A 23,485-nucleotide genomic window follows, 5' to 3' on the forward strand; every position below is an offset into this window, starting at 1 on the left:
TTTATGTTCATTTAACAGAGATTATAAAATCAATATCAAACTACTACTTCAAAACTCTATTTCTTTTGATTGGTATAATATGCCATAACAATCACAGTGGATGTCTAACAAGAAGACATGAGAAGTCTTTTTCCTTGTTTTGCTCTCACTGAGGTTTTATTAAATTGCTATAATTTTCCAGTGAACAAGTTCATCATTTCAAATCATGCATAAAACTCTAAGGAAGTTGTTTGTGATGTTATCTTTAACTATGTATGGGGCTAAGGATTCTAGGAATAATCCCAACAGCAACTCACTGGATGGTTCTTCTGCATATTACTCCATATCTTCTGTCTCATTTCAGACGCTGCTTTAGAATTTGTCTTCCCCAGTTTCATTATCATTTTATCTACATGGTTTTTTGTGGCTTGCAACAGATTTTCCATGGTGGGCCAAAGGTCATTGGGTTTTGAAAGATCCAAAACAAGAACAATAGAAAATGTCCTAAAAAAATAAAAATATTTCTTAAAAAAGACTTCAAAATAACTGTTTTGAAACCTTATTATACTGAAATTTATTATCTAAGAATAACACTGTAGCTTAAGGATCAAATAAAACATAGCACTTTTCTAACACACACACACACACACACACACACACACACACACACACACACACACACACACACACACACACACACACACACGGCCAAAGTTATAGCCTTATTAATTCCAGCACTTTTCCCTTGTGATATTTAAGTGTCACAACCAGTAGTGGCACTGAAGGTTTTGTTTCTACTAAAAATAATCCAGTTCAGATAATCTGCAAGCAATCGGGTACAACAATGTGGTGATTAGATCCAAGTTCACCGTGTCCTCCAGAGAAGGGAAGGGAATAGTGAGCGCATGGCACTAACACAAGGATGAGGTGAAGGAGAGCAGACGCACCGACAGCCCCGGGGCAGGGGACCGCCTCACTTATTCCGTCTCGGCGACAGCCCTTCCTAAAAGGTGTCTGCGTTGTCTGTCTTCTGGATCAGAAGTCTGAGGCACAGGTTTGTATAAGTAGTAAACTGGAGAGGTGTAGATCCAGAGCCACAGGACTTTCTGCTCCGCCACGGGGCCTCCCTGAACGCGCACCCCTGACCACCACACACACCCCTGCCGTCACCACATGAATGCGTACGTGTGTTCACGTCAGTCAAACATAAATCAAACTCAGCAACAACAGACTGAAAAACGGGTAAAGGACTCCAACAGACATTTCTCCAAAGAATATATAAACGTGGCCATTAACGTATGAAAAGATGCCCAATATCCCTAATCCTCACAGAAATGCAAATCAAAACCACAATGAGATGTCACTTCACACTCATCAGGATCGCTATGATAAGACAAAAACAGAATAAAAACGCCAATAACAGGTGTTGGTAAGGAAACAGAAATTGGAATCCTTGAGCATTGCTGGTGAGAATGTAAAATGTGAAATTCCTACTGTGTTCAACAGTATGCTGGTTCCTCAAAAAAATTAAACAGAGAATTACCGTATGATCCAACAATTCCACTTCCGAGAGTATCTGAAATCAGGGACTTGAACATGTATCTATACACCAGCGCTCAGAGAGCACTATTCACAACAGACAAAAGGTGGGAATGACCCAAATACCCATCCATGGATGAATGCATCAACAAAATGTGCTAGACACACCCAGTAGAATCTGAATGGAAGGAAATTCTGACATGTGCTACAACATGGGTGAACCCCGAAGACTTTCTGGGACGTGAAAGCAGCCAGACTCAAAGGCCAAGTACCACATGACTTCATGAATAGGAGGTCCCTAGAATAGTCAGATTCACCGAAACAGCACGTATAAAGGTACCTGGCTGCCAAGGGCTGGGGAAGGGGGCTGCAGGGAGTCAGTGTTTCCTGGGGATAGAGTTTCAGCAGTTGGGGAGGCTGACAAAATTCTGGAGATGGATGGTGGTGATGGCTGCACAACAATGGAATATACACAACGCCACTAACCTGTACACTTAAAAATGGCTAAAGGGATAAAATGTGAGGACATTTTATCAAAATAGAAAACAAATCTAGGAGTATTTCAGAACATGGTCATAGTAAGTATGGAGAGCCATAATCACAGGCCCATATATCCCTGATCAACAGGGCAACCATTCTGCTAGTAGATATAACAAGGAATTACAGTACATTTACTTTATAATTATGTCAGTTATTTTGCTTAGTTTGAGAAAAACAGCTATTTTGTGTAATTCAAGTGAAACAGTAAATTCTATACTACAGGTCTAACTTCAGAAAATAGTCTTTTAGACAGTAATTGTTGAGATTTTCTATAAAATTAGCATGCCATTAAATTGTATAGCTAATCAGATCTAAACATTTTAATAAACTCGTGACAGCTTTACTTGACTATAATAAATAATTGTATGTTTATAATAGGAAATTAATTTTATTGCTGGGGGTTAGTATGGTTAATGTTTAAAAAACACTGACTATGGTTTCACTTTTTTTTACTGTGGTAAAATGTATATAACCAAAAATTTATCATTTTTCCAAATAAAAAAATAACTTCAAGTGAAAATAAAACAGAATATTCAACCTTTTTCCAAGATTAAAGTTTGTATTTCCTTTGCACTGTATACACCTGCGCTATTTTTACTTTCATAGCAAATGAGAGCAAAAAAATGTTTTTATTTGAGTATAGTTGACACACCATGTCACATTAGTTTCAGGTGTACAACTTAGCAACTGACAAGTTGATACATGATACTGTGCTCACCACAGGTGTAGCTCCCATCTGTCCCATTACATCACTATTACGGTATCACTGACTGTATTCCCTATGTTGGGGCTTTCATCCCTGTGACTTATTCATTCCATAACCGGAAGCCTGGATCTCCCACTCCCCTTCACCCATTGCGCCCATCCCTCCACCCCCTTCCCTCTGGCAGCCATCAGTCTGTTCTCTATTTACGGGTCTGATTCTGCTTTGGTTTGTTCTTTTTCTTTTTTTTTTAGATTCCATTTATGAGTGGAATCCTATGGTATTTGTCTTTCTCATTCTGACTTATTTCACTTAGCATAGTACCCTCTAGGTCCATCCATGTTGTCTCAAATGGCACGATCTCATCCTTAAAAAAATATTTTTTTTTTTTTAAAAACCACCACCTCTTTATTTATTTTTAAAGATTTTATTTATTTGACAGAGTGAGACACAGCGAGAGAGGGAACACGAGCAGAGGGAGGGGGAGAGGGAGAAGCAGGCTTCCTGCGGAGCAGGGAGCCCGATGTGGGGCTCGATCCCAGGACCCTGGGATCATGACCTGAGCCGAGGGCAGATGCTTAACGACCGAGCCACTCAGGCGCCCCCCAACCACCTCTTTAAACAGGGAATGAAACCACAGGAAATGCTCCATTACAAATTACCTAAAGTCTGTTCAGTGCATTTATAATTATTCTATGAACAGTCATTTTAAAGATAAACAGTATCTAATAGCATTTGGCAATATTATTTTTCTCAAGTTGCTGGGCTTTGTCCAACACAAGGAAATTAATTATGTGTCAAATTGATTCCAGTCACAAAACACTCTTGAGATTTGCGACTACATTAGGAGTGAAATGTTTTTCATGAATTTCTTAAGCACTCAGCAACCTACTTGGGATGCAGGCCTCTGGCTCCCCTTCCTCTGTTCATCATAACCCTGACCTCCCCTCCTAAAGCAAGCTACAGCTGCCCTGGGCTTCTAGGGAATGAAGACCCAAGAATTCACAAAGTGAGGCATTAAGGAAGCTGTGGAAAAACGTGGCTTCCTGCAGAAACCAGAATTTCCACAAGGCCATCAGTCCCAAAGCCTCTTGGGCCAGAGGAGGGGAGTGAGATCATTTGACAGGGTGATATGACAAAGTGATGTGACAGAGTCAGGGCCAGAAGAGCAGCTCCCAGCCATTTTTGCTCCTTTCCGCCTCGGGCCACACGGCCTGGCAGCCCTCCTTGCCTTCTCTCAACCACACCACGGTGGCCCCAATTCCCAGGTGGCCTCCATGATTTGCGTTAAAGGAGGACAAATGAAAAACTATATAGCTGTAAAAAAAAAAAAAATCATGTTGCTGAAAAATAATGTTAGGGGAAAATGGTGGTTATAGGGGTGCCTGGATGGCTCAGTCATTAAGCATCTGCCTTCGGCTCAGGTCATGATCCAAGGGGCCTGGGATCGAGCCCCGCATCGGGCTCCCTGCTCGGCGGGAAGCCTGCTTCTCCCTCTCCCACTCCCCCTGCTTGTGTTCCCTCTCTGTGTCTCTTTCTGTCAGATAAATAAATAAAATCTTTAAAACAAAAATTATGGTTATACATGAAAAAGCAAGATCTAAACATATATAGAAAACATCCCAAAACTGTACAAAGTATATTTATAAACACTGAGGACACAGAGAAATCCCTTGGCACGTTAGCAGGGGTTATTTTTCAGGTGATTATGGGTGCCCTTACTTTCTTCATACCTTTCAGTGTTTTTCCAAGATCTCTATACAAGAATATACTACGTTTGTAGTAAGTAAAAGCCAGTTAAATTTCTTTAACAGAAAAAATATCACTGGACAAATAAAGCCAACATTATCAGCATCCAGCTAGCTTATGGAAAAACAATTGTTCTGTTAACCAGAAATAATTCCATACCCTGAAGATCTTAATAGCGGAAATGTAACAAATAATTGTCAAGCCCTTTGTATTTGGTCCAGGCAGCCGCAATGGTTTGTGTTAAACTCTGACAAGAGTTAGATATTTCAGATGTAAAAATGTGTGTTTTCCTTGGCTAAGACGCATTCCCAGGAACACTGTGAGAAATGTCACAATTTTCCACATCTGATTTGGCCAACATGTGGGAGTCATTGTCAGGAAACACAACCAAAGAGTTTGAGGTTTTCCTCAAGTATCTATTTCTTCAAGGTCAGCAAATAGACTTTCTCCATCCTCTAACTCATTGTTCCCTTGGGTAAAGCTTCTATGGTACTAATTGGCATTAAATTCAAAGGTAGACTTAAATATCCAGCTGAAGAGAACACTCAGGGCTGAATTAACTCACACTTGGATGGGTATTCAAAAGAACTAAGCTTTTCAAATTTAGGTTTGCCAAGTGAATTCATTGCTCAAGTGTTATTTGACATATTTTGTTTGTTCATTTGCAGGCTTGCAAACTGCGTTACTGGTCGGAAGGCCAACTGTCAGCACAGGCCAAACCCTGGTTCTTTTAACATCTCTTTGAAAGCATTACGTTTTAAGCACACAGAAAGGAAGAGAGTGTAAACCTTCAGCAACATAAAACTGCCCCCTCAAATTCTGATTCCCAAAAGCCCACCCATATTCATCCTGTGGACGCTCCTGAGTACTTACTAACAACTGTTTCTGGAGCCGGCTCACTTACCGTAAGGTATCACTCGTGATTGGTATGCTGATTAAATCCAATAAGGAGGTTCCTCCACCTAGTTCCCAAAAGTGAGCAATATCTTTTGGCTGAAAAAATAGGTATTTTTCATATGAAAAAAAAATATTTTTTATTTTTAAATACTTCGTAAGTTCGTAAGTTCATTAGCATCAGCCAGTAATAATTATGGATACAAAATATTGTAGTCCTCAATAAACCTTTTCTTGGCAGTCAAAACTTTCCTTTCTCTATCCCATCCCTCAAAATGCGCTGAAACATCTATTCCAAAAAACAAGGATGAAACATTGACATGGTAGGTGGGGAACAAGAAGAGACTGAAAAACTGCTTCCCTTTTTATAGGCCTCCTAAGCACTGGGGGATTGTAAGGGTGAGGCAGCCATGCAGCTTGGGAGTAAGAGCATCTGTTCCAGGACAACCTTCTTGGGGACTGCTAACCAAAAAGGCTTCTTTGCTTCCTCCCTGCTGCTCAGGAGCCTTCGTGACACCACGACTGTGTGAGGAGCTGACACAGTGCTTCCACTTGAAACTCTTAAGGAACATTAAATCTGAGAAAAACATCAATCTTCCAGAATGAATATGGAAAAGCCCAACTTGCCAACACAAAGTTTAGGAAAAAAAAAAAATCACATGAGTTTTTATATATCTATTGCCATTAACCTGGAAGAGACAGATGGTCATTGAATTGAGTTTTAGATGAGTATATATATTTTTTGACAAATTATCTCATAATCACTAAAACTGTTCTGCTATTGATATTGAATATTTGCTGTTAATATCTGAATCACTAATGTTTATGAGGGAAATAATTTTTCACTGAAAAATCTCCCTTGAGTCACAGTTTGATGAAGGAGAGTTTTTAGAGCTCTTCTCAAAAGTGAAGCTCTGAAAGCTGTTTCAAAGTTTCCAATGAAAAGCATAATCCCATTTCTATGTCTTCACTCATATCAAAATTCATGTGAGTCACAAAAATAAGGTTTTCCCACATCTCACTATATTATGTTATTTCTTTTCTTTTAATCTCAGTCTTAATAACCAACTTTCATTGGTGAATCTAGCAACAGGCAGTTTTAATTCTTACACACTGTCCAATGATCAAACATTTGGACTAGATCAATCTAAAAATTTGCCTGTGGTACGGGACAAGTGGGGTATGATTGTTCTTCCATACACCTAACTCTAAGAAATGACCTCTTCATGTGAGAACTCCAAATGAGGATTCTATTTCAGATTTTTTTTATCCTTCTAAAATATGTCATAAACTCTCCTTCTGTCCTGAATAACCTCCAACTTTCCTCTAACTAGACACTCGAACAAGTGAAAATAGGATTATAACCAATTATGGCCTCCGGTCTCAAATAATATTACTAACTTCAAGATATATTTGTAAAAATGCTAATAATTTGGATCTTGAATAGTATATTTTCAAAAATATTCTACAGGTCAAACTCATATTTTCAGCAGATATTTTGGGGAGACAGGATGTAACAATATTATTCCTACTTGAAAGAAGAAAAAGTCACATTAACACAATTAATATGTCCAAAAAAGTTACAAAGGAAACTTATTCCAGCATTTTAAGGTAAAACCAACAAAAAGGCTAAATTATTTTTACAGTTTGGGTTGGCTTCACATCTGCTAAGGTGCATTTGAAGTTTAAAAGCACATAGCTATGAAGTGTACAGCTGGACATTTTTATTGATTATAGACAAGATGAAAATATAAGACAAAATCGGCATTATTACTTCTCCATCCACAGGCATAGCAATATCACTTAAAAAGACACTCACTACATTATGCCCTTTTGCTCTTCTTCCGTATGTATATTCCAAAGCTAAGGTTGGTTTTGGTGGCTCATCCCTGCACAATAAAGACAGATAGTATTACCATCATGGGTTTTCTTATGCTATCATATTATGCAATTCATTTTTGCTTCCTCTTAAAAACTTGTTCTATTAGTAGGGAAGTTACTTTGTGGAATCACACTGAGGTAAAACTAATAAAAATTTTACATAAAAAATAAATAAGCCTTCACAAAACCACCTTCGAGGATTTTAGTCACAGCTGCAGAGATGACTAATGGCACATGTGTGATGCGGTAGCCCTCACAGGCACTGTCAGGGTGAGTGGAGAAGGTAGTGTGGCTGCCAGGGGTGGGCGCCGTGTCAGGGCACAGCTCTCAGTGTTCAGGTCACGTGGGAAGCTCTGTTAGCAGGTTTGTGCTTGGCCCTGATGTGGGGAGCTGGGAATCTAATGATTATCGATTCAGTGGAGACATCAATGGAAGACTTGAATATAATTCTCTATCTTAACTCATGGCTCAAACAATGGGCATCATTTAAAATAATGAGACCTGCAAACTACCAAATTATGTCAACAAGTCTTAAAAATGGACAAATGATTTGATGAATTATTGACACTGTAGTTATACTGCTTGGTAAGCAGTTTTATGGTATATATCTACTTATTTATTTATTTCATTTTTTATTGTAGTGAAAAACATGTAACATAAATTTACTTAACAATTTTTAAGTGTACAGTTCAGTAATGTTAAGTATATTCACACTGCTGGGCGCCTGGTGGCTCAGTCGTTAAGCATCTGCCCTCGGCTCAGGTCATGATCCCAGGGTCCTGGGATCGAGCCCCACATCGGGCTCCCTGCTCCACGGAAAGCCTGCTTCTCCCTCTCCCACTCCCCCTGCTTGTGTTCCCTCTCTCGCTGTCTCTCTCTGTCAAATAAATAAATAAAATCTTTAAAGAAAAAAAGGTATATTCACACTGCTGCACAAACTCTCGAACTTCATCTTGCAAAACTGAAACTCTATACCCATTAAACAATAACTATTTTCCCCCTCCCTCCAGACCCTGGCAAACAGCATTCTACCTTCTGTTTCTGTGAATCTGACTGCTCTGAGATACCTCATAGAAGTGGAATCACACAGTATTTGTCTTTTTGTGACTGACTTATTTCACTTAGTGTAATGTCCTCAAGGTTCATCCATGTTGTAGCATGCATCAGAATTTTCTTCCTTTTTAAGGCTGAACAGTATTGGTATGTATCTTTTTGAATTTGGAGAACAAAGAGAAATCATTTTTAAATTTGCAACTTATATATTTATCTTTATTAAATATTTTGCATATCATCCCTACAAATATCTTTTTTTGATACATATATAGTAAAATATTTGGTTGTATTTCCTAAAAGATACTAATTTGCTTTTGTGAAAAGAAATGCTACTTTTAAGACAAAATTTATAAGCTCTGATATTTAACATACAATAGACAGAACTGTCTTTTTTCTAAGTAGACTGTCAAGGAACTGAAATTCATTTCAGTGTCATATTTCATCCTAAGCTGATACTGTGTTAGATGACTTATTTGTAGAATGAAACACATATGATCTAAAAAGAGCCATGATTCCTAGGGATGGAAAGATGATGCAGGTGTTACTATAGATGGTTCTTCTAAGAAACCATTTTGTTGGTGAAAGGAATTACACAAAGTAGTGATTCTATTATTTGAATTCTTTAATAGTACTTTTCAAAATGGATGATGATTCTTTAATGTGACCTTGAGACAAAATTCCATCTATGTTGATGTTTTTGGAGAAGTTATAAGAAACAGGTACTGGAATGAAGGGATATCTTTTTTTTTTTTTTTTAAGATTTTATTTATTTATTTGACAGAGAGAGACACAGCAAGAGAGGGAACACAAGCAGGGGGGCAGGGAGAAGGAGGCTCCCGCAGAACAGGGAGCCCGATGCGGGGCTCAATCCCCTGACCCTGGGATCATGACCTGAGCCGAAGGCAGACGCTTAAACGACTGAGACACCCAGGTGCCCCTGAAGGGATATCTTCCAAAATCAGTTAAAGACTTTCAGTTTCCTTCAATGTCCACTGATCATAATCCCAAATCTTACTCTGATGGCCATATAGAAGGTTAGGAAGTATAAAAAACAAATGGTAAAAAATAGTTTGAAGACGAATATTGTGCTTCAAAAATGTTTCCATGAGCAATTTAAAGATAATTAATGTTCAGATAATCATAGACTAGGTAAAATAATAAATCAAATACCAGAGTAGCACAGCCAAAAAGCAGGTAAGTAGTATCATAGTTATGTTCCTTTCTTCCCCAAATAGGAAAATTCCGCACTAATTCTGTATATATACATACATATATACACACACACACATATATATATTTATATATACAAAAAATATATATATATATTTTACTGACTGTTGTTTTTGTCTTTAAAGAAGATCTTAAAGGCCATACTAAGGATTCACTAAGAATTAAGTTATTGTTTGGGCCTCAAAATTGTTCTCCTTCCATATGTCTTTTAGAATCTAACTTGCCCTGTACAACTAGAATAAACAGAAAATGTAGTCTAAAGGTTAACATAATACTTACCTGTCAAGACACCTTAGAATAATAGTAGTCTTTCCCTGGAAATTAAAAAAAGAAAGAATACTGTGTTAATGTCATCCACATGTAAAATTTTATTATTGTTCATAATTGTGGCCAAAAATAGATTTTAATCACTTGAATGATAAATTACCTGGAAACTAGAAACTTTCAGAATTGTTCCTAAGTTTGATAAGTGGAAAAAGTTAACTGTCAACTTTCCATCATAGTGTAACTACACTGCTATTATTATAATTATAAAGTCCTGCAGATGACAAATACTAGCAAATCATACCTCACTTTAGTGGTCAACTTGGCAGCTGTCTGAGATTCTCTCTATTCATCAATGCTAATTACTGGTTAAGCAGATGATTAGTGTCTTCCAAAATGTTTCAATTCCAATTGTTGAAGTGGAAATAAGAAAGATAACATACAAATAAAGGACATGCTGCAAATATGTTCAAAGTAAGCAATCCAGATACTGGGTTAGAGTTTATTTATTGTTTTATTTGTAGAGAATAAACAAGTTTCTTGTTAGGAGTCAGAAAATATAGGTTCTGGTCATCTCTGCCACTAATCATGAAACTTAACTTCACATCTCAGGGATTAGCTCAGTGGCTTAATCACTGATTTCTTTTTAACAGTAAAACTTAAAAAAAAAAATCTCCTACAAGAAAAGAGATACAAGAGAAGCAGCACGGGAAGCTCTAATGGAAGAAGTCTTTAAGTAGGTTCCAAGGAAAATGGTTCGGAAAATACTGGACTGACAAAAACATAGAACATTTGACTAGATATGTTTTTTTCCTAAACACCTGTAATTTTTTTTTACCAAAAAAAAGATGATCACAAATAAATTACTCTAGATTATATCTGGGATATGATCAAGTTGAATGACTTTTTTATAATGGGAAACATAAATAAATAATTGAAATAGGACCAAAAATGTAAATTATTGAGGGATGTTTATTGGCAGGTATTACATCAAAGTGAAAGACTAGAAACCACCTAAATGTCCCCAAATAGGAGACTGGTTAAATTATGACAATCCTTTAATGGAATAACATGCAGCTATTAGGAATGATGATATAGGAACATACTTACTGACATGGTAAAACATTTATAACAGATTAGCATAACCCTGTTTTCAATTTTTAAAATATCTTTTCCTGCTTCTTTGAGATCTACATACATACATACACATACCCATACATAGATTCAGAGAGAGGCAGAGAAACACACACACAAAAATAAACAGATCCAGAGGGATATCACTAAGCCAATAGTGAATGTTTCTAGGTGATGGATTTGCTGGTTATTTATTTATTTTTAAAGATTTTATTTATTTATTTGAGAGAGAGAGCATGAGCAGGGGCAAAGGGCAGAGGGAGAAGCAGACTTCCCATTGAGCAGGGAGCCCACCGTGTGCTCGATCCCAGGATCCCAGGATCATGACTTGAGCCAAAGGCAGACGCTACGTCATTCCCCTACTTCATCTCATCATGTGGGCGTTTTATCATCCCAGATCATCACAAGGGTGAGTACAGTACAATAAGATATTTTGAGAGAAAGACCACATTCAACTTGTATTATATTGTTGTAATTGTTCTATTTGTAGTTATTATTGTTAATCTCTTACTATACCTAATTCATAAATTAAATTTTATCATAGGTATACGATGTTATTACTATCTGCAGTTTCAGATATCCACTAGGGATCTTGGAATATATCCCTTGCAGACAGGGGGAGACTACTGTACCTAAAAAGTAAGAAAGCATAGAATCAGAATGAATGTATTTTAGAATTGGAAGGAATCTTAGATATAATTAGCCGATTTTCTCAAATTCTCATGGTTCTATAGTGTTGATTTAAATTCTGATTGTAATTCATGTAAACGTATAGTACTACTTGGTGTAGTACTACTATTTGGCAATTCCAAATAAACAAACTCAACTCGGCACTGAAATAAACTTTTAGACTATCATTAAAATACAATCCAAATTTTTAAAAATCACTAGTGAACTATTGCCCCCTGCGAGTGGATCCACAGACTCCTAGTTTTCCTGGTTCAATAAACACTGACCTAATACAAGTTCACTCAGAGACTATCAGAATGAATCCTATCTTTCCTCCCATTACCTCAGTGACATTGGAAGTCTTTTTCTCTGACCCGTTATCCCTGGAGCTCTTAAGTCCATAATCCTCTATGCATCCCTTCCCTTCTTCCAAAATCCTTCCACTCTATAGCTCCAGCTCCATGATTAGCAAATTCCCCAGTAACCTCAACTTCTTCAGAATGTTCTCTCCACCTGTTGGCCTTACCTAAAATATGGTTGCCTCCAGACCACTTCCTCTGCAATCTTGTTAAAGAAGGCTAGTCTTTCCTACCACCCTATGTACTTCAGCGCTCTCCTTGCTCCCCAATGCCACCTTAATTATTTATTTATTTTTTTAAAAGATTTTATTTATTTATTCATGAGAGACACACACACAGAGAGAGAGAGAAGCAGGCTCCCCGCTGAGCCGGGAGCCCGATGCGGGATTTGATCCCAGGACCCTGGGATCATGACCTGAGCCGAAGGCAGACGCTTAACCATCTGAGCCACCCAGGCGCCCACCTTAATTATTTTTTTAAAGATTTATTTATTTGAGAGAGAGAGAGAAAGAGAGGGAGGGTGAGCGTGAGTGGGCAGAGGGGCAGAGGGAGAGAATCCTCAGGCAGACTCCCCCGAGCACGGAACTGACACAGGATCCATCCCACAACCCATGAGATCATGACCTGAGCTGAAACCAAGAGTCGAATGTCCAACTGACTGAGCCACCCACGTGCCCCTCACCCCCGCCACCTTTAAATAATTATTCTACTTCCCTCCTTTTGCAAAAGCCTTAGAGGCTTGTCCCAGTCTACTGTGATGGTTGTTGGCCATCTCCTTTAGCTCACAGTCTCCCTTTCTCTCTCAGCTACTGTCATTAGTCTTGTTAACTTCACACCCACGTAGGCATGGGCAACCTACCTAACACGCTGACCTCTCAGTGCCTTTGCCTCCTCACAGAGACACTTTCCTTCACTCTACTTCTACCATACATCACTTCCAAGGTTACATCTTGAATCATTTCACCACTGGAAACTACACTACTTCTAAAATCACACATGCAAACACATTCTCCAACTACTTCTTCAGGAACACTCTGTGTTACCCACAGTAACAACTCTTTGGCCTTAGTGAAAGGCCTCAAAAGTCCACTGACTCGTCAACTTTTCTCCTTCTCCATCAGCTCCCTCCTACCTCCACATCTCTCCTTTTCCATTTTGCAGTTCATAGTTTATCATTACAATTACCCTTTTTTTTTTTTAAAGATTTTATTTATTTATTTGAGAGAGAGAGAGCACGAGAGGGAAGAGGGTCAGAGGGAGAAGCAGACTCCCCGCTGAGCAGGGAGCCCGATGCAGGACTCGATCCCGGGACTCCAGGATCATGACCCGAGCCAAAGGCAGTAGCCCAACCGATTAAGCCACCCAGGCGCCCTTGCAAGTACCACCCCCTCCCTAAGCTTTCTAGCTGTGTACTGCGCCCACTTGGCAAAAACCAACCCTGGTAAACTCAATCACCTCCCTTCTCCTCCATGCTTGTACCCATGGGAGTGAGTGATGACGGAGAAAAATTATACATGCTGTGCAGAATGGTGTCACCTAAATTCTTAATCGCCATCATCAAAATGGCAGTCAGCAGTGACGGGCAATCCTGTCACATTTGTCTAGTATGTTCTCTCTCCCATGTGTTGTAACGGCTATTTCATACATTTTTCTTGATTCTCTCCTCAGAATACCCACTTGACCCTTTTCACCTGAATCACTCTTTCCTTACTTCCTGCTCCTCAAGCTCTGGACATCAGCCTCTCTTAAGGAGGCTTTCCCAGTCTTCGAGCCTCTTGGGCTGAGTTAAGAGCCCTTGTTTCCATCATAGCATTTGTTTCCTGCGATGTTGTACAAGCACTAACACCTAAGTTCCTGCACAGCGGAGTACATGTCTTTCATTTCTGTTTCCCCAGAGTCGGGCACGTAGAAGATGTTCAACAGACGTCTACTAAATGGATGAATAGAAGTATGGGAAAGAGAGAGAGAAGGCAGTGAGGCAGTTGTTTCTTTGGTAAAGGGTGATTACTATTAGCTGAACAATAGAAGCATTAATTGCTTGCTTCTCTTTATTTTTCAAAATACCATTCTGCATAAAGCACAGAATCAGATACTTTAAAGAACAATATCCTCAAAGGTTCCACCTATGTCAAAAGAGTTTGCCAATCTTCGAAAGCAAAATTAGTTTTGATTTACATAAATGAAAATACCCAGCTTGAATATGCCACATTCTACTATTTTAAAAAAAGGGTGGCTTCACAAACAACAAAACACGAATGGGCTCTCACAACAACAAAGTCTAGAACAACTGTTACAGAGAGTGACTTAGTGGGGGTGCTGGTGGGACATTTCAGGTGTGAGCATTTGTGTGCTGGTGTCAGTAACTAGTACTATTAGGATAAGCCACCTTAAAGATACGAAAGTAGCTTCTTCTCTATACAGAATATTTTCTGTAATAGGAATTTACTTGTACCGTAAGACTATTAATAGTTTACTCATTTTTTTAAAATCCATGTATGCATCTATATGGCAGCAAGTAGGAAATTGGAAAAGTACTGTATCCAATGCAGAAATCACTCTCCTCACAACAGTAAACTCATGAAACCACATAAATTCCAAGATCTTGGATCTGCAAGCCTCGACCTTTTTCACAGAGTGTCACCGGGAGTTCTGCCTTCCTGGCAAGAACTGCTGTGGGTCAAGGAAAGCCGCATGAAGACATGATACATCTGTTCTTGCTCTGTATGGCCACTTCCAAAACCTTTTTGTCTCCTTGGCTAAGTAAAACAGAAGCTTACAATGAGTGGGGAGAGGTCTCTTCCTACCAGTCAGTCATCCTGGGGATTGGCTGCTATATTTCCCCCATGCTTTCCACAGTAGCAAATAGCCCTGCTGAGCAGGGAGCCCGATGTGGGGCTTGATCCCATGACCCTGGGATCATGACCTGAGCTGAAGGCAGACGCTCAACTGACTGAGCCACCCAGGTGCCCCCAAAATTATTTCTTAATTAACTTCCTCCTTACGGTGCACAGTTCTTAAGTCCTCAAGTGACATAACGTGGTATTCCACGTGAAATCAGCTCTCTGTGGATCTGAAGGGTATGCTACATATATCAACTCAAGGATTTTAGCTGACTTCTCCTAATTGTGTGGTGATAAATGACATTACTAGAGCCAGAGATAACAAACCAATTTTATCTCAAGTGCCAAAACCTTCCTGGAATGCTACGGATTAGATGTCATCCTCAGGCTCAGTAGAAAAGGATGCCGTGATCAGTAAGATGTGTGTGGAAGATGTGTCACTAGTATCTGCTCTCTCTTAAGGAACCCCAGGAAGCATCTTCTCACAACCAGATTATATACTGTGGAAACTGGAGAAAGAAAAATTTAGAAATCAAGTCATTTCCTTCCCACTTTTCTTCTACCTAGAGGATGAGGTCTGGGATGAGAACAGAAGCTCTGGGAAATAAAAGGCTAGTCAGTTTTCTGGCCCATACCTTAAGGTACTGAATGATTCATCACTTGATAAGAGAGGAAACCTATGTCAAGAGGATGATAAGACTATGCCTAGAGACTTGACAATCTAAATTAGGGTGGAGGGACGCTTGGGTGGCTCGGGGGTTAAGTGGCTGCTTTCGGCTCAGGTCAGAATCTCAGGGTCCTGGGATAGAGCCCCGTGTCAGGCTCCCTGCTCAGTAGGGGGTCTGCTTCTCTCTCTCTCTCAAATAAATAAAATTAAAAAAAAATCAGAGTGGAGAGAATGAGAGAAAAATGCCCACATAAATTGAGATGTCATTAGGTATAACATTAAGAAAAATTTTAAGACAATAATGGAAGAGGGTCCAAGTAATTCACAAGAGGAAACAGCTGAGACAAGTCCCAGAAAGAATAGTTACAGCGACAGATACACAACAGTGCAGGTAATAATAAGTGCAGTATTATCACAAGGAAGCAAAACGACCTCATCTCAATTACCAAAACTTGTGGCATGAGACTTATGAGTACAATATACTGGTGTAAAGGAATAAAGAGAGACAGAAGGGGAGAGAAAATACAGCACACTTTGTGTATTTATATGGAAATTTACAAACATGCAAGAAGAATGCATTTGGTGCATTTGGGTGAAAATAAAGAGCAGAACAGATGTAATCTTGTCATGGTAATTAGACTGTTACCTGACTGTATTAATATATGATATCTCATGTGCACATCTCTAGAGGAATACAGATAAAGTCTGATAGTGAAGAGGATATCAACGATTCCAAAAAGTGCTTACATCAGTTTGAATTCAGTTTTCTGTCACTCCTAAGGGAAACAATTCAGACTCAAATAGAAACTAGGATCAGAGAAAGGTTAAGTGACTCATTCTAAGGTAGGATTCTATACCCAGATAAACATTCAACCCAGAGTGAGGGAAAATAAGGGAATTTTTAGACATGCAGGGTCTCTTAAGTTTTACTTCCCATGTAATGCTTTCCCAGGAAACTACAAGAGAATGTGCTCCATCAAGGTAAGTGAGTAAACCAACAACAGGGGAGACACAGGATCCAGGAAACTCAAGTTCCAACTCAAGAAAGAGGCAAAGGGAATTCCCAAGATGCTGGGGAAGGATGGTAACTATGCAGCTGATTGTGTGAACCACAGTACAGACTAGCACAGTGGGTTAAAAGGTGGCAGGACTCTGGCTGGAGAGGGGAACTTTCAGATGATCTGATACAACTGCCTAGATGAAGATTATACTGAATGCCTGTTGGGGATTGTGGAAAGAATCAGCAATATGTAGCTGGGGAGCCAGCTTCAAGGATGGTCCCGAATGATCCCCCTTGCTGGTTGTATTCACACCCAGGTGTGGTCCCTTACACTGTACCAGAGTTGGTCTTTGTGATCAATAGCTTATGGCCGAAGTGATGGCACGTCACTTTCCAAGATTAGGTTATAAAAGGCTGCAGCTTCTATCCGGGGCACCCGCTCTCTTTTGGATCTCTTGCTCTGGGGGAAGCAAGCTGCCATGTTGTAAGTAGCCCTATGGAGAGGTGTATATGTGAAGAATTGAAGCCTGGCCAACAGTCATCAAGGAAATGAGGCCTCTTGCCAGCAACCATGTCAACAAGCTTAGAAACTGATTCTCCAGTTTAGTTGAGCTGTATAATGACTTTAGTCCCAGATGACATCTTGACTACAACTTCATGAAAGACTCTGAGCCAGAACCACATAACTAAGCTGCTCTCAGATTCCTGGCCCTCATAAACTAGGTGAGATAATGTTTGCTGTTTTAAAAGCTGTTATGTTGGGGCGCCTGGGTGGCTCAGTCGTTAAACGTCTGCCTTCGGCTCAGGTCATGATCCTAGGGTCCTGGGATCGAGCCCTGCATCAGGCTCCCTGCTCCGTGGGAAGCCTGCTTCTTCTCCCTCTCCCTCTGCTGCTCCCCCCTGCTTGTGTTCCCTCTCTCACTGTGTCTGTCAAATAAATAAGTAAAATCTTAAAAAAAAAAAAGCTGCTAGTAGCAATAAATAACAAATGCATATAAAAACTAAGGTACATACACATCAAAGCTAAGCAAATAAAAAAACAAGGCATTTAAAAACTCTGAAAAAGTTACTCAAGAAAAAAAAGTAGGGGCGCCTTGGTGGCTCAGTTGGTTGAGCATCCAACTCTCGATTTTGCTCAGGTCAGGATTTCGGGGTCATGAGACTGAGCTGCACGTCGGGGTCTGTGCTGGGTGTGGAGTCTGCTTGAGATTCTTTCTCCCTATCCCTCTGCCCCTCCCTCTGTGCACACGCACTCTAAGTAAAATCTTTAAAAACAAAACAAAACAAAAAAAGAGGGGTGCCTGGGTGACTTAGTTGGTTAAGTGTCTGACTTCAGCTCGGATCATGGTCTCAGGGTCCTGGGATGCTGTCTCCAGGACCCTCTCCAGGATCCTCTCTCTTTCTCTCAAATAAATTAAAAAAAAAAAACTAAAAAAAAAAAAAAAAAAAGAGGGGCACCTGGGTGGCTTAGTCAGTTAAGTGTCTAACTTCAGCTCAGGTCATGGTCTCAGGATCCTGGGATGCTCTCTCCAGGACCCTCTCCAGGGTCTTCTCTCTCTCTCTCAAATAAACAAACAAAACCTAAAAAAAAAAAAAAAAAGAGGGGTGCCTGGGTGGCTTAGTCAATTAAGCATCTGCCTTTGGCTCAGGTCATGATCCCAGGGTCCTGGGATCGAGCCCCACACCGGGCTCCCAGCTCAACGGGAAGCCTGCTTCTCTCTCTCCTTCTGCTGCTCTCCCTGCTCCCCCTACTTGTGCTCACACTCTCTCTGTCAAATAAATAAATAAAATCTTAAAAGAAAGAAAAAGAAAGTAATCCATTTGGCCCAGCAGCAAACAAGTTTTAGAAATAATAAATTAACATATTGATTTAGTCCCAAATTATAACTATGTTGCAGATGGGGGCTAGAAGTGAGCCTTTAAAAGGGGCACCTGGCTGGCTCAGTTGGTGGAGCATGCAACTCTTGATCTCGGGGTTGTGAGTTCAAGCCCCGTGATGGATGTAGAGATTACTTAAAAATAAAAAAAAAAAAATCATAAAAAGAGCTAGAATTAAATACTCTTCTACTATTATCAAAAATTCAACAGATAATGTCTAACATTTTAAGTCTAAAAATAGCCTATAAGCTAATTCATAGATAAAGAAGTAAATTATTAAAAACAACAACAACAGTAAAAGATATTAAAAAGGCTGCTTTAAGGAGAGGTCCTGAACAATGTGGAGAGGTTCGGTGATTTACTTTACGCACATTTTAAACCACGTATGTGAATCACTTTAATAAAAGTAATTAAAAGTACAAACAGACTGTAACAAAGGGCCCAATCTAAGAAAATTAAGGACAAAACAGCATATATGAAAAAAACAGATCTCAAGCTCAACCTTAGTGAACAGGGTTATGTGATTACTAGAATTTTCTATTCAATAACAGGAGCACAGCATCTGCAAAAAGAGAAGCTGGCAGACCTTCTAGTCTACTGCAGTTAAGCAAAACCTCCAAAGTTCTACTCCCTCCTGAGAATTACACATTAGTATAATTCCAGTTGAGAGTTACTAAAATCATGACAGAAAATCCGTGACTGATATGGAATCCATGACACAGAAGGTATGACTGAAAGAAATGAAGATATTAAAGCTGAAACAGACTCAGGGAGACAAAGTGGTTGCCATTAATTATTTGAAGGGCAATTTAAAAATATCTGAAGGTTTAAAAAGCAGAAGAAAAACCAGACCTATTCCTATACTGTTTCAAGTCAGAATTAGGACCAAGAATTAGGACCTTGGAATTAGGAATACCAAGTATCTGTATACTTTTACAGGTCAGAATTAGGAACACTGGAAGTTACAATGAAACTCAGGTTTTCTTGTAACTAGAAATTAAGGAAAATGGAACAAGGCTGCCTTGTGGAAGACAACTTCCCCATTGCTAGAGATAGTCAACCATAAACTATACAACCACTGTTTATAGTGGTTCTTACTTAACCTTTTTGAAGGTGCTAGAATGCTGGGAGAACCTAATTTCCCATAAAAACTCACTGATACACAATCACACACAATTTTGCATACATTTCTAGAGTTCATCAGCCCTAAGACGTACCTCCATGGACCCCAGAGTAGAAGGCTAGAGTATCTACAGGTTTCCTTCAGTTTCTGTGACTCCTTCAGTTAAGATAAATGAAGGGTAAACGTATCATACTGTCTCTGGCCCATGTTCCTGTTATCTATATGTGTGTTTCAGCTGTACAGGTTACCAGAACTATGGCCATCAGATTAGCATTTATGGTGCTTTGGGGAAAGAAGACTCTTCCGCCAGGTGGTCTAATTTGAACAAGTTCTCCTCCGGGCTGCTGTGGCCCACGTCGGAGCACACCACTTGACAACAGACGTGCCCAGGCTGGATGTTAGTCCCCATTCACCCATGCACAGGACACCTTCATACAAGGTATGAAGGTACAACCAGCTCCAAGGTAACCAGCAGGCCAGAGACTGGTTATCTGACTGAAGAGCTGAAGTATCCAAATTTTTACCAAAGTATTAGAATGAATTTTACCATTGGTTGTTAAATCATCATAATACTTGGGGGAAAAAAGTAGGAAAAAAGTGCATTACCCCATTTTTACTTCCAATGAAGAAAACAGATTTTTCTCCAATTTCAAGTCCATCACCTTCACTTCCACTACTTCGTTTTTCCACTTCGGCTTTTGCGATTTCCCAGAGAGTTTCACTAGGAGAGGCAGAAAAATAAAATTTAGAGAATCAAAGGGAATGCTTTCCAATATTTATTTCAAGCTCAGAAAATTTTACTTCAAATTTATAAAACAAATCAACATTATTTCCTGGGGGACAGTAAGCTGATAAAACCTCTGAGGATTAGTCATTTTCTTTGTCCTGGTTCATAGAAGAAAGCTGAAAATGATAAGCAGAGACTTTGTCGCTAGGATTTGAAGCTGCCTTATTTTGGGACTTCCAGCCAAGGCTGAAAGCTGTCTGAGTTAGTTTCTTAGACATGTACATGAATGTACAAAGAATTATGGGAATCTACAACTTGAAAACTACCAACATCTAGGAAAATGGGGAGCATGTAAAACCAGCATACCAAACAATCTTTGTTTTCTGAAATTTTTTTGTTTTTAAATTATATTTCTGGCTCAAGATTCCGTTTTAATATATAAAACATAATGAAAGAAAAAAAATCTAAAATCACATTTTGAAAATCATCTTTCCATTCATCTCTCTACAAACATGTATTTTTTCACAAATAAGATTATATCTTTTTTTTTAATTAAAGCCAAAATGAAAAATGGAGTATTGAACTAAAAAAATACAGACAAGATTTGATGTGTTCCAAGCATGAATCTGCTACTTTCTACATATACCAACTTGGGCAAATTATCCAACCTCTCTGGATCCTTCATTCCTTTATTAATTCAACAAATATTTATTGAGCAGCTAATATATGCAAGCTTCTGTGCTCTTCCCCAGGCTTACTTCTGTTTCTTCTCTAAACTGCCAATAAAGAACACCAACTTCTTAAGATTATCACGACTGATTGTCAAAATGTGATAATTCATTTCATTTAGGGCTTGACCTAAATATAATTATCTAAAATTATTGAGAGCTTATAATTATTCAAGACACAGGGATGAAGAAAGGGGCTATAAAAGACCAAGAGAGGTGTCCCTAAATGTCTGCACTTATTTCACAGGTGAACCCCCTGAAAGTCAGTCCAGGCCTGTCTGCTCTTCATTTACACACCATTCTTTCAAAACGTGATTATCTGCTTTCCAAGCTCCCAGCAGAGAGTAGAGCAGGAGGTGCCCCTGGTGGAAATTTGTAACTATAACCATGTGCAACCAATTATCCCACGATGGGAAGTAAGCTGACAATTTTTCACATTAAGGTTCATAAACTCAACAGAGATGAGGCCATGATCCACAGGGTGAGAAAAACAGATTTATCCTGCTCTGTGATGGACTCCAGAACCTCTCTCTGTCCCTGACCTCCTTATAAGTTGTTCAGAGAAGGTTCAGGTGTGATCTTGAGAGCAGGAAATTAAAACTGACATCACAGAACTTAAGAGCTAAAATATATTTTACAGGCCCCCCTTTAAACGCCATCTTACACTTTTCACATAGCTTTCTCAAGTTTCCCTCATTTACTGTTGTCCTGAAACCCCGCACCAAGAGGGGAGATGCGGAGAACTCTGACGAGGTGGCTTTGTGGTCTAACTCACTGCCTGAAGCCCTGCTTCTAGAACATTCCTTGGCCTGCAAGAAATTTTTACTTAATAAGTTAACGGCTGGAGTTTAATGATCTTTCAAAATCTTAAGTTTTCTACTCGGGGAACTTTTCTACCTGTCTGTGACTGAATCCATATGCTCAAGGGTAGTTCCTAGGGATCCTTGACCATCCAGACGGGTTGCAAGCAAAAAAGATCCAGAATTTTCCTCCACAGGCAGGACCTCCTGGGCTCCTCTCCCTAAATATACCCCCAGCGGCCCTCCCTCCCCTGCTCCTTCCAGGTGGGGTGGAAAGAGGAGAAAGCCAGACTCTCGAGGGGAGAGTAAACCGGGGGCAGGCAAGGCTGCGGGGATACCTGGGCATCGTGGCTCGACAGCCCCAGCGTCGTGGGCTCAGCGTTTGGGGCCAGCTTAAAAGCAGGACTCCAGCGAGCTCCGAGACCTGCCGGATTGTGCGGACTCTTGGGTTGCCATGGGAGCGACGTCGCAGGCTGCGTTGCGTGCGAAAGAGGGCATCATGGGAAATGTAGTTCTCAGCGTTCCTTTTACAATTCTTGCTCACTGCCTCGTCCTCTATGTGAGAGAACGAGGTGATCCGTCTGACAAACCTGGAACCTAAAAGCTCTGGGCTGGAAGTGTTCTTTTACTTAAAAAGTATTCTACTGGGGGGCATCTAGGTGGCTCAGTCGTTAAGCGTCTGCCTTTGGCTCAGGTGAGCCCTGCAGCCCCGCACGGGGCTCCCTGCTGAGCGGGAAGCCGGCTTCTCCCTCTCCTTGTGTTCCCTCTCTCGCTGTCTCTCTCTCTCTCTCTGTCAAATAAATTAAAATCTAAAAAAAAAAAAAAAGTATTCTACTGAGTACCGGACTATATGCCAGGGATGTCTGCTTTCTCTCTTCAGTTACTTTTCTCTCCCCGCCAGCAACACTTGGGAATGGAGGGTGAAACAAGCTGAGCTGAGCTGTTTTCTAATGGCTTAGTAGAGGCAAAGAATATTTGTCACTGAGGGCGCCTGCGTGGCTCAGTCGGTTAAGCAACTGCCTTCGGCTCAGGTCATGATCCTGGAGTCCCGGGATCGAGTCCCGCATCGAGCTCCCTGCTCAGCAGGGAGTCTGCTTCTCCCTCTGACTCTCTTCCCTCTCGTGCTCTCTATCTCTCATTCTCTCAAATAAATAAATAAAATCTTTAAAAAAAAAAAAAAGAATATTTGTGACTTTGGTATTTTCCAACTTTATGCTTGTTTAGTTGTTTCCGGGTTTATGCAATAGCACATCATTTATTGATAAGTTAATAAAGCAAACGCATCTCCATGATACTTCATTTACTTTATCTCCGAATCAATAGCAAGCAATGAGTTATTACTATAAGCACGAGCGCTACGCAGAGTATGGAATGAAGAGGTAAGACAAAATAAATAATTATACACCATTCTGCTCTTGAGAAAGATGCACACAACTAAATATAATAACCCAAAGAAAACCAGTGCTATAAGCTATTGTAGAGAGGTATAAAAAAAATCACATAAGAATAAGTAATTATGCCAAAGAGGGTTGAAGCCTTCAGGGCAGTGACAGTATTTGATCTATTTTGAATGCTCGGTAGACCTGGCCTCTCTGGCCCAAGATGTCTTGAATATTGAAGGAGATACTCTCCTCACACCCTTTTGCCGTTTGGCTTGGTGTAATGGTGTGATGTTCAAGAAGGTGGGTTTTAGATGGACTTAGATCTCCGTTCTGATTCAGTCACACT

The 23,485-nt window shown here is 39.8% G+C and overlaps 1 protein-coding gene across 3 annotated transcripts in view; it reads right to left on the reverse strand.

Moving 5' to 3' along the window:
• The window catches only part of DYNC2LI1 (dynein cytoplasmic 2 light intermediate chain 1), a 55,362-nt gene extending 32,752 nt beyond the window's left edge, over positions 1 to 22,610 (reverse strand). The window contains exons 1-6 of one of the 3 annotated variants that reach the window (XM_027622485.1): positions 22,096 to 22,610; positions 20,109 to 20,223; positions 9,848 to 9,882; positions 7,224 to 7,293; positions 5,415 to 5,503; positions 297 to 483 (exon numbers count right to left, since the gene is read on the reverse strand). In XM_027622485.1, coding sequence (XP_027478286.1) covers positions 297 to 483; positions 5,415 to 5,503; positions 7,224 to 7,293; positions 9,848 to 9,882; positions 20,109 to 20,223; positions 22,096 to 22,103 — 504 coding nt within the window. In that variant the 5' untranslated portion in view covers positions 22,104 to 22,610. The remainder of the gene's footprint in view (positions 1 to 296; positions 484 to 5,414; positions 5,504 to 7,223; positions 7,294 to 9,847; positions 9,883 to 20,108; positions 20,224 to 22,095) is intronic. The other 2 variants (XM_027622484.2, XM_027622483.2) reach the window with 2 other exon arrangements.
• Positions 22,611 to 23,485: the final 875 nt, after the last annotated feature.

This window comes from Zalophus californianus, chromosome 8 (genome assembly GCF_009762305.2).
Source record: "Zalophus californianus isolate mZalCal1 chromosome 8, mZalCal1.pri.v2, whole genome shotgun sequence".
NCBI lineage: Eukaryota > Metazoa > Chordata > Mammalia > Carnivora > Otariidae > Zalophus > Zalophus californianus.